This window comes from Micrasema longulum, unplaced genomic scaffold (genome assembly GCF_059751315.1).
Source record: "Micrasema longulum isolate JH-2025_06_02 unplaced genomic scaffold, ASM5975131v1 h1tg000551l, whole genome shotgun sequence".
Lineage (NCBI taxonomy): Eukaryota > Metazoa > Arthropoda > Insecta > Trichoptera > Brachycentridae > Micrasema > Micrasema longulum.
In genome coordinates, this window is record NW_028277747.1 from 12,611 (window position 1) to 29,514 (window position 16,904).

At 31.8% G+C, this 16,904-nt stretch overlaps 1 protein-coding gene across 1 annotated transcript; it reads left to right on the forward strand.

Moving 5' to 3' along the window:
• Positions 1-212: 212 nt before the first annotated feature.
• Positions 213-16,621, forward strand: Vha100-2 (V-type ATPase subunit a family protein Vha100-2). Its single transcript, XM_088227988.1, has 14 exons — positions 213-369; positions 3,258-3,437; positions 4,507-4,670; positions 5,082-5,262; positions 5,973-6,149; positions 7,424-7,636; positions 7,912-8,062; positions 8,799-9,172; positions 9,774-9,883; positions 9,974-10,098; positions 10,356-10,588; positions 12,198-12,426; positions 13,051-13,222; positions 16,405-16,621. The coding sequence occupies exons 1-14, from the start codon at positions 253-255 to the stop codon at positions 16,502-16,504; spliced, it is 2,526 nt and encodes an 841-aa protein (XP_088084114.1). The 5' UTR covers positions 213-252; the 3' UTR covers positions 16,505-16,621.
• The last annotated feature ends 283 nt before the right edge of the window (positions 16,622-16,904 follow it).

Genomic DNA, 16,904 nt, shown 5'->3' on the forward strand with positions numbered 1-16,904 from the left:
TTAAACCGCTGTATAATCTTTATCAAATGTCATACGGAAAAAAAAAAATTTTGATAATAAAAAGTAATTTTTTGCTCATTAAAAAAAACACGAAAAGACCCTATTGACCATACTATCATTTACTGCTTTAATTTATTTCCCGTCATTAAATGGGTAATATGTTGTAATCATTATTGTTATTATACTAATAAAGGTTAATCAATTATTTTTTTGTCGCAGGTTTGTAATATCGGAGAATAACAGACTCCAACCATGGGAGGGATGTTTCGCAGTGAGGAGATGGCCCTGTGCCAACTTTTCATCCAACCAGAGGCTGCCTATACCTCCGTCTCTGAACTCGGAGAGAATGGGACTGTGCAGTTCCGAGATGTAAGTCATACGACGTGCAAACTTAACAAACATAGTCTTAATTTATTGTTCATCACAAAGTCCTAAAACTGGACGTAGCATATTTACTACATGTCATAAAATCCTGATACGGAACATAGCATATTTACTGCATATCACAAAATCCTTTAACTAAACTCATTATATTTATTACATACTGCAAAATCCTGAATCTGAAATAGTTGGTAATAAAATATAAGAGGTTCCAGATTCCTGCTTTGTAACTCATTATGAAATTCAAAAATATTTTTTCAACGTTGTACCTTTGTCCCTCTTGTATTTAAAATTATAACAATATTTGGAAAGCTGCTAATTTAAAATATGTATAAAATATTATATAAATCATGGTCTGTGGGCATCACTTGAAAACTGCTTTATTATTAATTTTATGATTAGATCAATAAAACAATTCAATCTTTTGGTGGTATCATTAATTTTAAAGTCGTAATCTATAAGTAATTACAATAATAATAATAATTTATTATGCTCTATAAGTAATGCTCACTCTGCATCATCCACTTAAAAAAAGTTTTAAATAGTAAGTATTTGCATAAATGGGACATCGCTTATATTTTATTAATACATATTTCTGAATATGTGGCTCTATTTTTGTGTTCTTTTTTCACTGATTTCATCCATTTTAGCCCAGCTTTAGCCCAGCTGAAAATCTCTAGACTCTTATTTATTAAACAAATTGTTTCAAAACAACTGTATACTTTTCCGCTAAACACGCTGGCTTGGTGGTTATTTTTACAGATGTAGTATGTCTTTGTAATGATAATTTTGGGAGCTCATTACGAAGTCTTCCTATTAGTTTGTAACCACTTGTCGATACTCAATTAGCATCATAGTATTATTGTAATTTCCTCTCCACGACAGATACTAAATGCCTTAGAAAATTTACTCTCAATAATAATGAATCAAAGTCCAGAAAATACATTTTATTTTATTTTAATCTCGAGTCTAGTATTCTACCTTCATTTTCACTTATCTAACATTGCAACGATTTCATGTATTTGATTGATTGTTATTGAAAAATACTACAAATTAGACTCGTTTACCCAATTCATTATAACATATTAAGCCAATATTTACAGCTTATCCTTATTTAGAAAATAATGATATACAAATTGGCTTATTATCTGTAAAATTAAGTGTTAACACAATCCGCTAAGCCTCATTATCAACATCATATGTCATCTGTAACATTAAATAATTAATTTTGTATTACTTATTTGATTCGAAAATAAAAAGATAATAAAACATATTTTATTTTTTAATTATTTAAATGAACCTAATTACATTTTTATTTTCTCTATTAATTTGTCTTCTTTATTTTAGTTGCCATATCGAAAGAGATAAATTTACGCGTGAAATAATTGATACATTTTGCGTTTTTCTTAACATTTAGTTCAAATTATTATAAAAACAGGATTAAAAAAATACCTAAAGTATGTAATAAAAAAATATCAAATGACATTTTTAAAAATAATTAAAAATTGACTAAAAGAGTAATTAATATACAAAATTATCTTGGCTAAATGTATAAAAAATTGATGAAAGAAAGTTGTTCTAACCTTAGAGTAATAACACGCCTCTGGTTAGTAGAGTCGCCCATACGGAGAAAAACCATTATGTGATTATTAAACACGAAGTTATCTACACATTACAGCAATACAACTGGCCGTAGGTATTCGGGTCGAGAATTACAAGCGCAAACCGAAACCGTCTGTTACACGTTTGTTGTTAAACTAAATAACAAACCAAAAATTTGGAACGCCTGTGTTCTATGCAATAGAGGTAAAAGGCTTCCCTAGTGGATTATTGCTCTGAGATTTAAACAGTCTAACCTCTTTCTACCTGCAAGGATTATTTTTGTCAAAAAATGCATGCTAATTCAATTTTTTTAGTCTCGTTTTATCAGAAATAGGAATAAATGCCCACTTTTACATTGTGTACATATCTTTTATTTACCTTTCAATTATATGGTGTTTTTTTATGTCCACTAGACATTATTATGTAAACACATGTGAAAAATGAAAAAATTGTCTTAAGACACCTCACACATTCACTTTACTCAAATATTATGTGCATAGGTTTCTGTGCAATAAAATTCAACACCATTTATGGATAGATGAGCACATCGGATTTAATTTATCTGACTCACTGTTTGTCACTATATAAGTAAATATATTTTCAAATTAATTATAGCAGACTATTAATCACGATTTCCCCCAAATCCAGAAGCTATTTTTTAATGAATAATTTGAACTTCTGTTTATTTGTATATAATTTTAAATCAAGAGGTATAGTGTTGTAAATTTTGGAAGCAAGGCACGAATAGTTGTCTCTTATTTGATCTTGTTTCATAGATTGTATTATATTTACTCCCACTATTTTTATGTGTATGAACGAGAAGTGCCCTAGCGTACAGTTGCCTGACGTTCAGAACACCTACTTGTTCAAACACCACCGTTGTAGGTGTTCTGATAGGAACCCCGAGTAGAGCCTTGAGTACATACTTTTGCGCTATTTCCAAAGTATGCATAGCACTTTTGCTGGCTCCACCCCATGCAATTATTCGATATTCTATAATGGTTTGAAACACATTATTGAGTATTATACTTGATTTAAAGTTTTTTTTATCAAGAATTATGCAGTATGTTTGTAAAATTTCACTTTAATTAATTATTCGTCTTGAAATTTTAGTTTTTAGTATGTATCACAGGCAAAAGGTACAATACACTCGGACATAAATTATACAATTCAATTGTCACAAGAAAATACAAATCAACTTTTGTTTAAAAATATCTGAAAGGTGCTCTTGGAATTATTACCAAATATATCAAATCATTTCTTTTGTTTTACAGTTGAATCCCGAAGTGAACGCATTCCAACGCAAATTCGTCAATGAAGTGCGCCGTTGTGATGAAATGGAAAGAAAGCTTCGGTACATCGAAGCTGAAGTATTGAAGGATGGAGTTGTCATTCCAGAAGTTAGGGGAGAAACTCCACGTGCTCCTAATCCAAGAGAAATCATCGACTTAGAGGTGAATTTTATTTCTTATACATTAAACAGTAGTCTATATAAATGTAAAATGATCAATTGTAGTTGGACCTCCTGGCCAGTTACAGTGCAAAAATAAAATGTATATATCATTGCCGTTCAGGCAAAAGTCACACAAAAAACGTTATTATGAGAAATTGCAATTTGAAAGTTTGAAGACCAAGGAAAAATCTGATTTTTGTGTGTTCGGAGGTTTTATGTATTAAAATATAATAATTTTTTTAATAAATCCCAGTGGTAATTTTTTTTTTCTGATACATTAAAAATATCTAGAAGGGTTTTAATGAGTCAAGTTGGCTAAAGTCTGGTTATGTGACTTTTACTTGTTTATAATCTGGACAATGCGAGGCATAAGAGTGAAGAAGGAAGGAAATATTCGGAATAATTATTATAATGCTGTGGTTAAAAATCTATTTTTATTTTTTTTACTATGTGAAATAATATTTCAGATTTACGTATTTTTTCGCGCTAAGCCTCTATTTTAAGGAATGTCAGCAGGTGGGGGAGAGGAGATATGGAAGAAGGTTATGAAAAATACACCACAACACCCAGACCAATTGAGAAAAAAATCTTTCCTAATTTTTTTTTCTTGCAACTGGCGGGAATCAAACCCGCGACGCCAGTTTCACAGTTGGCCGTCTAACCAACTGCGCCACGGTGACTTTCTTAGTTCCAACTTAGTTATCTTAATGACATTTGCCTCTTAAAGAACATAATTTTACGCATCAAATGGCATATTTAACTCAAAACGGGTTGATCTTTTGCCCAAACGGCGACGATATATTTTATATAATATGATTATTCTTTTTTGTAAAACATTTGTAATTCGGTCTGTAAGTTTATTATGGTTTAAGTCATTATGTTAATTAGATGTTTAATACCAATTGTCATTTTCATGACTCACCCTGCTCTTAAATATATTAAGTTTTTTTAACCTTTCTGTTAGTACCTTTTTGAGTACATTTATTTCTGTTATTTAAATTCCTGAATTTGAGTGTCGAAAGAATTATTCAATATCAAATATTGAATATAAGATTGGTTTTTATCTCTAGGCTCATTTGGAGAAAACAGAAAATGAAATCTTAGAGTTATCGCACAATGCTGTAAACTTGAAGTCTAACTTTCTGGAGCTGACTGAGTTGAAGCATGTTTTGGAGAAGACTCAGGTGTTTTTCACTGAGCAAGAAGAGGCCAACGGAATGGATTCGTTGACAAGGTTTGTGTTAAACACTATCTGCATAAGGCGCATTCAAAATATTGATTTATTCATTTATTGAATGCTCCTAATTTTAATAAGATGTTAATTATGTAATCAGCCGCCTCTCCTGTGTCAAGGCAGAAATTTTGCAATTGTTATTAACCAGTATGTTTTGTGTTGTTGATTATCAGTTTTGTAGTCCACTCACTCGACAACTTATATATTTTTGTCCAGGATAATAATATTATCTTTTTTATTTAGCTAGCTCATTTGCATGAGTCTCGCTCGCTTTTCCTTACAAAACTTGGGGTTAGCTTAGTTTTCTTAGAATTTAGTTCTTTTATTTAAGCAGTTTTTACTTGGTGAACAGGATGATACGTATGTTTAAACAAATTATAATTCTTTGCCCTATTTCAATTTCAATTTTAGAGCTCTTATTCCCGAAGATGGACAACAGAGTGGTGCTATTCGTGGTCGCTTGGGTTTTGTAGCTGGAGTCATCCAGAGGGAAAGGGTACCCGGGTTCGAGAGAATGTTGTGGCGTATATCTAGAGGAAACGTGTTTCTGCGTCAGGCTGAGCTGGATAAACCACTCGAAGATCCTAATACTGTGAGTTATCACTACAATACATGATAGTAGTTTTATTCTTATTGTAATGGTAATTTATTACGTTAAATGCTGACTTACTATGCTCTTAAAAACTATGCTCTAAATCACATGTAATACTAACAGCAATAATAGGGAAATATTACATACTACGAATACTGATAAAAATATATGAAATGGATTTATAATAATTAATTGTATTTTTAAAATCAATATGAAATATTGTGGAGAAAAGTTTTCATACATAAATGTAAAAAATAAATTTAAGAAAAATATGTTTGTAGAAAAACGCAGCGTGTTTGGCCTTGGTTGTTGTGACGTCAAGATTCGTGATATTGTTCTACACAAATTTCAATGACATGGAACAAATAAACATGAATCGTGACATATTGGGCTGTGGCCAACGGAATCACCGTTTTTGCAGGAATTCAAAATTACAAATTTAAAATGATTTTTTATGAAACTAATAATTAACAAAAAAATGTTGTTTTTACTGGACAGTATTTCATAGACCTTTATTACTTTAAAGATGTAAAAACAAAAAACGTGATATTTCCCTATTCTCAAATCTGTGTCTAATTTGTGGAGTAAGGAGGATATCTCCAAACAAGATGGTCATACAATTTGTACTCCGACGCCTACTATTTTACGCTGTTTATTGATGTCGTATTAATTGAACACTTGATTCTTATATAATAAATCGTCTTCATTAGGGAAACGAGATCTACAAGACAGTATTTGTCGCCTTCTTCCAAGGAGAGCAACTGAAGTCTCGCATCAAGAAAGTGTGCACCGGATTCCACGCCTCGCTGTATCCCTGTCCCAACTCTCACAATGAGCGCCAGGATATGGTTAAGGGAGTCCGCACGAGGTTGGAAGATCTCAATATGGTTTGTGATATTTATTTTACTGTATTGTCGCATCAATATTATGATACTTTGCATATTTAACCCATTAAGATGGTATTTAAAAAAAAAAATATTCATGACTTAAAGGTGCGGCATTGATTTTTTTACCAAAAGGAGTAATGAAAACAAATTTCTCTATTTTTTTCTTAGTATTTATTAGAGATAGAAAAAACTTTTAGTATTTTTGAAACATAGAACAATATAAATATAAAAAAATATATAACAATATAAATATAAAAAAATATATAAATCATATATTTGAATTTTTAACAAATTAATAAAGCCGCTACAAGTGTGACACTACAAGTCAGACTCATTATTCTGTCGCAATGGTTTAAGATATATTTCTTAGATTTTTGCAGTCATTTTCAGATTCAAATTGAGTATTTCCGGGTTATTGTGGTGTGTGTTGCTAGCTCACTTTGGCTAGTTTAAGATATTTCATTTGTAATTTGGGAATAACTTATATTTTCATATATCTTATAAATTCGAATACTCGGTACCCTTCCACTTATTTATTTAATCAATTAGTGCTTTCACACTCTAAGGGGGATCTTCAGACTGGTAAACATTATACGGAATAATGAAAATATGCAAAGGAATCCCATCAAGAATTGTCAATAAATAACATAAATCAAGCATTCCTTTGTGTTTATTAAGTCTACGAATGTCATGACTGGGGCCCCTTAAAACTCAGACTATTGTGTGTGTTTTCTACCTTGTAATGTAATTCCATTAATAACAGTTAGTAGGCTTTGGCACGAAAACTGTTCACCAAAATTGATTTGAACTGCTTTTTATTGTCATTTTTATTTTATCTTTATCTTTATCTTACAAAAGCCCATTAGAATACCCATAGAAGAGGTTTTTGTGAGGTTCAATTTACTATTAATATAAAATATCATCAAACTATATAGAACTCATATGTCGTACAATTACCCATTTAAAAATCTATATGTCTTCTAATATAGAAGTTTGTTAACACTTAGTGCTTACCTTTTATACCTTAAAACCAGGTGTAAGAGATAAATTTTCACAATTATAAACCTCGAATGTTTATTCTGGATTTGAAATGGAAATTCAGCGGAATTTTTTTATTCATCATTAATCTGTTCCTGGAACGCAAAATTTTTTTCAGTTAGATAATGATGATATCTAAGTATTTTTTTATTTTTTTATTTACTTTAAAGAGCTTGCATTCTTCATTTGTTTGATCCAAACAACCATGTAATTCTAGAATGTGTTTGTTCGTGCAGGTTTTGAACCAGACCCAAGACCACCGTCAACGTGTGCTGTCCAGTGTCGCCAAGCAGTTGGCGAGTTGGTCCATCATGGTGCGCAAGATGAAGGCCATCTACCACACCTTGAACCTTTTCAACATGGACGTCACTAAGAAGTGCCTCATCGGGGAGTGCTGGGTACCGGTGGCTGATCTCACCAACGTGCAGAAGGCATTGGCTGATGGCTCCGTATGTAGCATTTATATATATCATCAAACCGATGAGAAAAATTTTCTTACACGGATATTTATGGGGAAAGCTATGGTTTCCCAAGAGAGCGGTGCTTTCATCTAGCGGCCGTCATGTGGCGGTGAATGATGTCATTAAAATGTCTGGGAAACCAAATGGCCCTGGTTTCCTAGAAAGCATTGATTTTGAGCAGAATGTCAAACATTGGTGCCAATTTGAAATGAAAATGAAACTATGAAGTTAGTGTGTTAAGTAATTATTTTTTTTCATTTCAGAATGCATGTGGCAGCTCTATTCCATCATTCCTGAATTGTATTGAAACATCAGAACCGCCCCCGACATTCAACCGTACCAACAAGTTTACAAAAGGTTTCCAGGCTTTGATTGATGCTTATGCCGTGGGCAGTTACCGTGAGGCTAATCCAGGTAAGATTTACCTTATTTTACATTTTATCATTTTAGGTGAAGTTAGCTAAGCTTGAGATATGTTAGCTTTCAGAGGACATAAGATTTATGAGACAATTGACTCGCTGGACTGACTTCTAAAACAATATGAAAGAGGTTCCAGGAATTAACTGACTTGAAGAGTTCCCTTGTGAGAAACTAGCTCAGGTTAGGTTAAAAAAAAAAATTAAAGGGAAAAGAGAAATACCTGAGTTCTTATTATTTACTCAAATATTTCATTTTTCAGACCATTTCCTAAAAGTCAAAAATAACTTGTGCTGGAAAAATGGAAATCGAATTGTGGTAGAGTTGGATTTAAACTTCGGACCTTTGGTCTATGAGTTCACAGTACACCCACGGGACCACAACCCAATATTAAAATAAAATACTCCAGATATTTTGTCATTTACTAAATTTTGCATAAAAAAATATAATATGTATTGTACAAATATCTTAACAAATTACAAAATATACGTAATATTATGTATTATCTTTTTATAAAATATAAAACACGAAGATAGTTTCTGAAGTCCTAAATATAATTGCAATCACATTTTATTACATGCCCGAGCTCCTAGTTATAATCCTCTTATTCTTCTTTCTGTGCATCTTTTTATGATAATTTACCCGTACATAAGTAGTATCTGAATGTTCTAAAATACTTGTTTTTCTTGTCCACTTGATTTCAAAACCAATTTTTTTATTTCTATCTTTTCAGCTCTATACACCATTATTACATTCCCCTTCCTGTTCAGCGTCATGTTTGGCGACACTGGGCACGGCATCATAATGACAGCATTCGCAGCGTACATGTGCATATGTGAAAAGAGCCTCGGTGCTAAGAAAATCTCAAGCGAGATTTGGAACATCTTCTTTGGTGGACGCTATATTATATTACTCATGGGAATCTTCTCAATGTACACCGGCTTTATTTACAACGATTTCTTCTCCAAATCTCTCAATATCTTCGGATCCAGTTGGAAACCTTCCTATAACGAATCCACCGTTATGAGTAACCCTACAATGCAGCTGAATCCTAGGGATGATTACACCCTGGTACCGTATGCTATGGGTTTAGATCCAGCGTGGCAAGTGAGTATTATTCAAACAATTAAATAAAGAAAGCAGAAATTTTAGTTTAATGTTAAGAAAATAAAGCAAACTGGGCGAATTGTGAATATTACGCAATTGTATTAATTGTTAATTCTAACTTGTAAAATGCTTATTTTTTTTATTTCACTATAAAAAAAGTCACTACAATAACCATACGAAAAATTCATGAAATGCATTATCTCAATTATTTAGGTTTATGAACATACTATGTAGACATTACACAAAATATATTTTAATGAGTTAGTTTAACTCTTGTGTGGCTCTGTGTGGAATACAAGACTATTATGTATAGAGATATATCATCTCTCTTATCAAAAGAAATAATGATGTCCTATTATTAAACAATTCATATAATGTTACATTTTTGTACATACCCGTATTTTGCTTCTTGATTACGGTAACATGATGTAACAGCACCATTTGCCCTTGTTGAGAAAATAGCCGGTTAGTTTGTAATTTTTTTGATTTAATAACAATAACAACGCTGCTAGGAAAACAGTTAATATGTAATTAACTTTAAATGAAAAGGGTAATTTAACAATTAATATAGCAATTACTATGATATGTTTTTTAATTTCAGCTTTCTGAGAACAAGATTATCTTCTCTAATTCCTACAAAATGAAACTGTCAATCATCTTCGGTGTTATTCACATGTTGTTTGGAGTTTCCATGAGCGTTGTCAATTTTAAGTAGGTATTTGATTGTTTCAATGTACATGTATTCAAATTTCTGTTGTACTTATTTCTTAATAATTTATTATTACATATATGTATTTGTAGCTTCTTCAAGAGACGATCCTCAATTTTACTTGAGTTTCTGCCGCAGTTCGTTTTCCTGTTTTTACTCTTCTTCTACATGGTGTTCATGATCGTATTGAAATGGTTCCTCTACAGCGCGGAATACGGTAAGTTCACACCTGGAGTTTGAAAATACATACCTACTTAAATATTAGAATTAAAAATTCATCTTTTATTGTTAATGATAATATTTTTCCCATCTTTTGTAAAGGTTGTCCGAGTCTTTTGTTTAGTTTTGTCTAATGACTAATAACTTCTGTCCTAATCCTAACTGTATTCCTTTCTCAAAAAAATCTTTTTGTCGAAATATCCATCAAGTTTTATATATTTTACATACCAATTTAAAAGTAAATAAAATTTCCAGATGGTATAAACGTCAAGCTGGCTCCCGCGTGCGCCCCCTCTGTCCTAATCCTGTTTATCAACATGATGTTACTCTCCGAGACTAAGTCAGTACCTCCCTGTGACGGGTACATGTTCGAGGGACAAGGGGACATGCAGTTTTACTTTGTCATTGTGGCCCTTCTCTGCATTCCCGTCATGTTGCTCGGAAAGCCGATGTTCATCAAGTATACGAGGAAAGCCCCCAAGCACACAGTAAATAATTCATATATTCCTTCTCTGTTGCATGGCAGCCAGTATATTGTATTAAAATACATGGTCCGTATCGTACCTCTATCTCCACCCGGTGGTGTATAAGGCACTGCATTGGTACACCGAATGCAGCGCATCTCTTGTCATCTGAACCCTACAAAAAATGCACATAGGTTAATTCAATAGTAATACAGTAAAACCTCATTTTAACGCCAAAATACATAGAAAATTACTAGTAATATCGTCACGTAATACCAAAAACACAAACATAAGATTTTATGATCTAATTCAAATTTATTTTTAAACGGTACCTAGATGTTAAGGTGGTATTACTATTACTGGTATTATAATAATTATAAACTGGTACTACTGTATATACCTCGCTACAACTTCATTCAGTAGGTACATTCCTAAAGTCTGTTCATTATCACTAAAATGTCCAAATAAACAAACCAGCTGCGTGATACCCGACGGAGAATAGCCTATTTCACACATATCATCTTAATCTAAACGGCACGCTAAAATTATAGTGGACTGACATTTATTAGATTCGTTAGTACCTATTTGAATTTGATAATATTTATATTTTTGGTTTTTTAAATATTTAAAACTCCATAGTTAATGATTTTAATAAAGTCTTCAATAAAAACGCCTCGATTAATATATATGTATATACATTTTTTTTTTATTAAAAAAATAAATATTAGTATTCTTAAAATTTACCCAAATATTTCAATTTTGGTGACCATTTTCAACGAGTTGTAAATAACTCACTAGTAGAAAATGGAAAGTTCGAACTTCTTATTCGTGAGTCCGCAACAATAGCCACGGGACCGCGACCCGATTTAAATAGTCCAGTAAAACTTTATAAAAATCATTATTCAAATTTAGCGAGTACTCTTGGGTAAAAATCCTGCAATAGAAAATCGACTGGAGATTAGTCAGTCTCATGGTGTACTGGTTATTGCGTTAATAGGTAAATAGTTGTAAAACAATAAATATCGATCTGCCGCATTGTATTTTATCATGCTGTGTAGATTTTCGCCGCGGTGTGATATCATGAATCATGCGATATCACGCAGTGGGCTAGCATCCTGAAGCTAACTTTGCATGACACGATTTTAGTTACTAAAGCACCCGCTAGGTACCATAATGTGTATTCCGCACACTGAAGCTAACTTCACACAGTAAAATTTTTGTTATTTAAACACCTGTTAGGTAGCGCTGAACATTACACTTTTGTAGTGCACAATTTTGCACCACAAATGAGGTGCATGGTGATGCGTGGCGTGTGGCGTGCACATAAATTGTGTGATTTACCTTGATAATTTATTGCATAGACGATTCGCCCCTGGAATCAGATTCACGTGCTGGCAAAAGGATTGCGCCAATATGTGTTTGCGGTTTAAATACTACTTGCTAGAATATACAGGACCTACGTAATTGGTTAAAAACTCATTAAAAATACTGAAACCGATTTTTCCATAATTTTGTTTTAAAGCCTTTTTCCTGAACACGGTTGATGTAGATTATTTTTGAGCTGTATAGGATTTGTTTTTTCTTTACCATTTTTCAATAATTTCACATTAAATGACATTCTCAATGTTTTTAGAACACAACAAATGGTGACATTAACCAGGGCCTGGAGATGACTCCCGAGGTTCTGGAGACTCCCACAGCATCGGGGCACGAGGGTGGTGGAGGGCATGGGGGGCACGAAGATGAGCCTTTTTCGGAGATCATGATCCACCAGGCCATCCACACCATCGAGTATGTGCTGAGTACCATCTCCCACACAGCCTCCTATCTGAGATTGTGGGCACTGTCTCTTGCCCATGCGCGTAAGTCTAATTATTTTTAAAGCAAACAGTCTATTAATTTTTTTTTAATGTTTAAAAAGGCTATATATCATTTTTATTTGGCTAAATCAGTTTTGAGATTTTTCTACTACATTGGTAAAACATTTTTGGTACGTGTGTTTTATATTGTTTTTCTAATATATAATTCTACAAAATCCAAAAACTTGATGCAACTGTGACCTGAGGTCGAGTACTTGGTGGAGAGCTGTCGGTGCCTAATTACTATTCTTCTTTAATAATAAGTTGCGTTATAAATAATATTAATCTCGTGTGTGGTATATATATGTAAAGTATTTCATTTATAATATATTTAAAATGTCATTCCACAAAGTGAAGTACGCCAATTGCAGCATATCTTGATCATATTTTTTTGTTACATAAAGATAAGATGATCAGTCTTACGCTTCAGGCACCAGTCCAGGGACTATGAAATATTCTGGTGTGAAAACATCCTTTTGAATAAATATTTCATATCAACCATGTTGGGAATCCAACCCGAGACCTCTTGTCTTGGTAGGCAAAATACGCTGACCATTACACCACGAGGCTGACAGAATCCACCGCATTTTGTAAATATATTTTATGGCGGTATTTATTTTTTTACAGAATTGTCAGAGGTACTATGGCAGATGGTTTTGAAGATAGGGTTCGGTTCTAAGACCTATGTGGGTGCAATAATGCTGTACGTGGTGTTTATAATTTGGGCCGTCCTCACCATATCCATCTTGGTGCTCATGGAAGGCCTCTCTGCATTCCTTCACACTCTTCGCCTTCATTGGTAAGTAGCCACTGTACAGATAAAACACGATTTAAAACATAATTTAACCTCCTTACTTGAAAGAATCATTAAAAATAATTAATTAATTAATTGTTTCGCCTTTATTTATTTATTTAATAAACGTCCAGAGGTCTTGTACAGTATACAGTTAAAAAGTAGTATCATAGAAAATAACATAAAATAAAATCATGATTATTGCATTTAATATGTAATAAATTCTAAAAAAAGAAACACAGAATAAAGTGAATAGAAACAAAAAAAGACATTAAAAAGAGGAGAATTGAGGGGATGGCCATTCAATGGATAGGATATCTGATTTAATTTCAGCAGGAGTGGTGTGGAGCAAGTCGAATAGAATAAAAAATATGTTATCTTGTGCGCGGTTAAAGTTAGAACATATTATTGTCACGTAAAGTTTCTTAAAAAATTTATGAAGTAAATAATAAAAATAAAATACTTTGAACGACGTCACTGGTTCATACAAATTAACCAATGATAAGAGAACTGTGAAAGATATCTGGTTTGCTTACCGTAAACGGACTGATCGGCAGAACTGACAGAATAAGCGAAAGAGAACCTTTGATGTCACACGGGGAGTTATTTCAGAAACACAAAACTTTGAAAAAAATCATAGCCCTGATAATACAAAAAAAAAAAAAAAATTATAATTTGGCTTAGTTTGATAGTCTATTAACAAATGAAAAAATACATAAACCACCGAACTTCCTTATTATTAACAGTTCGGTGGATGCGTGCTAGGGGAGAATGGTGGGTGATGTATTCACATGGAACATGTGTCTGAGTCTGGTGGTCCTTGTGGGTACACGAAATTTTATCAGGGGCAGTAATTTTGGGCAATCTGTTAAGGCGCATATCACTTTGTGCATTAGAGTGAGGTCAGCAATTGTCCTTCTGGTGGAGAGCAATGGTAACAACTCAGACATCAAAGTTTAGTAGCAAATGTCATCTACAGGTTTGCCCTTTTTGAACTGTATGTCGCGTAAAAACTTCCGCTGAACTCTTTCCAAGGTAACAGAGTTGCAGCTGTACAAAGGGCACCAGACTGACGATATGCATATTCCAGCTGTGATTGGACCAGAGAACTGTACAGAAATTTTGTTGAATCTATGCCACTAAAATGTGTTATATTCCTTATAATGAAATCCTGCGTCTGCATAACCTTATTAGCAATTGTTTGCAAACCTTTGTCATAATACTAATCATTTATTGAATTTACTAATTGCTCGCATTCAACTGATAACAAATCAGCACAGTGATGATCTAGATTATTAATCATAATTGCTTATATAATTTCAACTGGTGAACTTATTTAATTAGGTACTCATATTTTAGTATTTGCATAGCATTTATTTGTATGTGCATATTATATTTTATTTGTTTTTTATTTTATTTATTTAAGTTTATTGTTGTGCACCCAGAAATATATTAATATAATGTAGTGATATTATTATTAAAAAAACATAAACCTAACACAGCACCAATTACGTACACAACACAATATATAATACAATTTCTGATCAGGACAGCAAAATGTGTATGTGTAATATTATGTGTAAATATTTATGTAAAAGAACTATGGGCGTTAATAAAAAATAAAAAAGGAATTTTGAATGTACTTAAATGTTAGCTGTCAATATTTGTAAATAACCTCTTTACCAACTTTTTTAATCTCCAACCAATAATCAAATAACTTTTCAATATAGTCCATTATACAATGTTCCATAGTAATGGTAATCATACCTTGTAAATTCATACTACCTTCCTCTCCTTTCCCTTTTTTCAACTATTGCTCTAACAAGATCAAACATTTAAATAATTTAGCAATGAGCAGATAAAAAAATATTACAGTACGAAAAATGATAGAATGTTTTTGAGTTTTTTAAGCAATAATACAATATCTATTGATCCATAAGCAAAAACTCAGTGTAGATATGACACACACAGGTTTTATGCTTTAAAAACAATTGACATGCTGTGTTTTTACTTATGATTATTTACAGTGTTTTTTAAACATGCATAAAGTAAAATAAATATTTAAAAGTGTCATATCTCAAAATCTGACTTTTGCAAGTAACTGCCTTTTTGCTTAAGACTGCAGCATGGTGCCCTGGCAAAGAGATGGGCATGTCTCGAAATTGGTAGACAAAGAAAAGTCGATTATGGGCTATATACAAACATTTAGTAACATTTATTTAAAAAATTCAGCACATAGTTAAAGCTTGGATTTTTTTTTAAATGTTTCAAATAAATTAGTAACATATATGTACCTAATTATTTTGTGTAAAATCACTTAATTAAAATTTGTCTATCCGGTTTCGAAACATGACTTTTTTGTCAAGTCCTCAAGGTTAAATTATTTATATACAAATTGAAGAATATTTCTGTTATAAGTGATTTTACATGTTTCGACTAACTCAATATTATCAATATAATAATATAATCAATATTACCCTACAATGCCCAATGTTGACGATCTGCTACATTTATTTATTAAGGAAATCATACAGTCTTTATATAAATACAAGGTACAAAAGAACAATTTAAAAAAGTAAGACCAATTACAGATAATCGGTGTATAAAAGTGATTTCAAACATGTTTATTACTCGGCGACTGGTTTATTATATTGTAAACATACAAGCCATTATAATTTATTTTAAAAAGTCTCCACCGGGGTAAAATGATAAAATTTGAAACAAAATGTCAGTTGCACGTATTCTGTCTAAAGTGTAATTTAGCTTAAGTTCAAAAGGAGATTCCTTCGTTTTTTTTAAGATTTAAAGTTATAATTATTTCCGCAACTTTCATTATTTAATAAAAAAATGTTATTCCTTGTTTTCCTTACATTCTTGTATTTTTATGTAGCATATTGTCCACATAAACTAAAATATGAAATTAAAACTGAAAAAAAAAACTTTTTTTAAAAAAAATTCATAAAACTATGTTTTTAGTTCGAATTCGAAAAATTGGGCATTGGTGGGTTAATCATTTATCCAGTTGATTTTTGATAATACATTTAATTAATATTTGAAAATTGTTTTATTTATTGAGTAAAGATTCTCTGAAAATATTACCGCTTGAAATATTACCACTTTAATTCAATTTGAAACTTTGTACTACTCAATGTAATTTTTTGTTAATTAAAAATTTCTTGTATCCGCAGGGTGGAGTTTATGAGTAAGTTCTACACAGGTCAGGGTTACGGGTTCCAGCCTTTCTGTTTCAAGACTATTTTGGAGACAGAAGAAACGCCTGAAGAATAAACTTCGATCATGTTACCAAACAATTGAATAGTGATTTTTCAAACAACTTTTAGTCTTAATACTATCTATTTTCTTTTACACATTTTCAAATTCACCCAGTTATGTCAAAATAATAAATTGCCTTTCTTATGTATAAATAATAATTGCATAATTTCAATTGGCCGTGCTCATGTATCTAGAAATCCAAAAAAAAAAAAAAATATTATAATGCAGTTAAGCAATTTTCCCAAAGGCATGTTAATTATGTTTATCTGATATATATTTTTTTTGGCAATTAGAGATTCAAGAATTTCTTTTTTCTGCTGTTTGAAAAAACACTTTTCAATTCGATATATTAGTTTATTTTTCTGATCAAATAATAACACTGTTTGTTAGTTTTAGTTTTAAATGGAGTCTAGTA

Excerpts from the sequence above, each read along its gene's own strand:
- Vha100-2 (XM_088227988.1), top strand. The coding sequence starts at position 253 with ATGGGAGGGATGTTTCGCAGTGAGGAGATGGCCCTGTGCCAACTTTTC. Across the intron at positions 9,173-9,773 it reads GTTTAGATCCAGCGTGGCAA|CTTTCTGAGAACAAGATTAT; the intron begins GTGAGTATTATT and ends TTTTAATTTCAG. Across the intron at positions 12,427-13,050 it reads ACTGTCTCTTGCCCATGCGC|AATTGTCAGAGGTACTATGG; the intron begins GTAAGTCTAATT and ends ATTTTTTTACAG.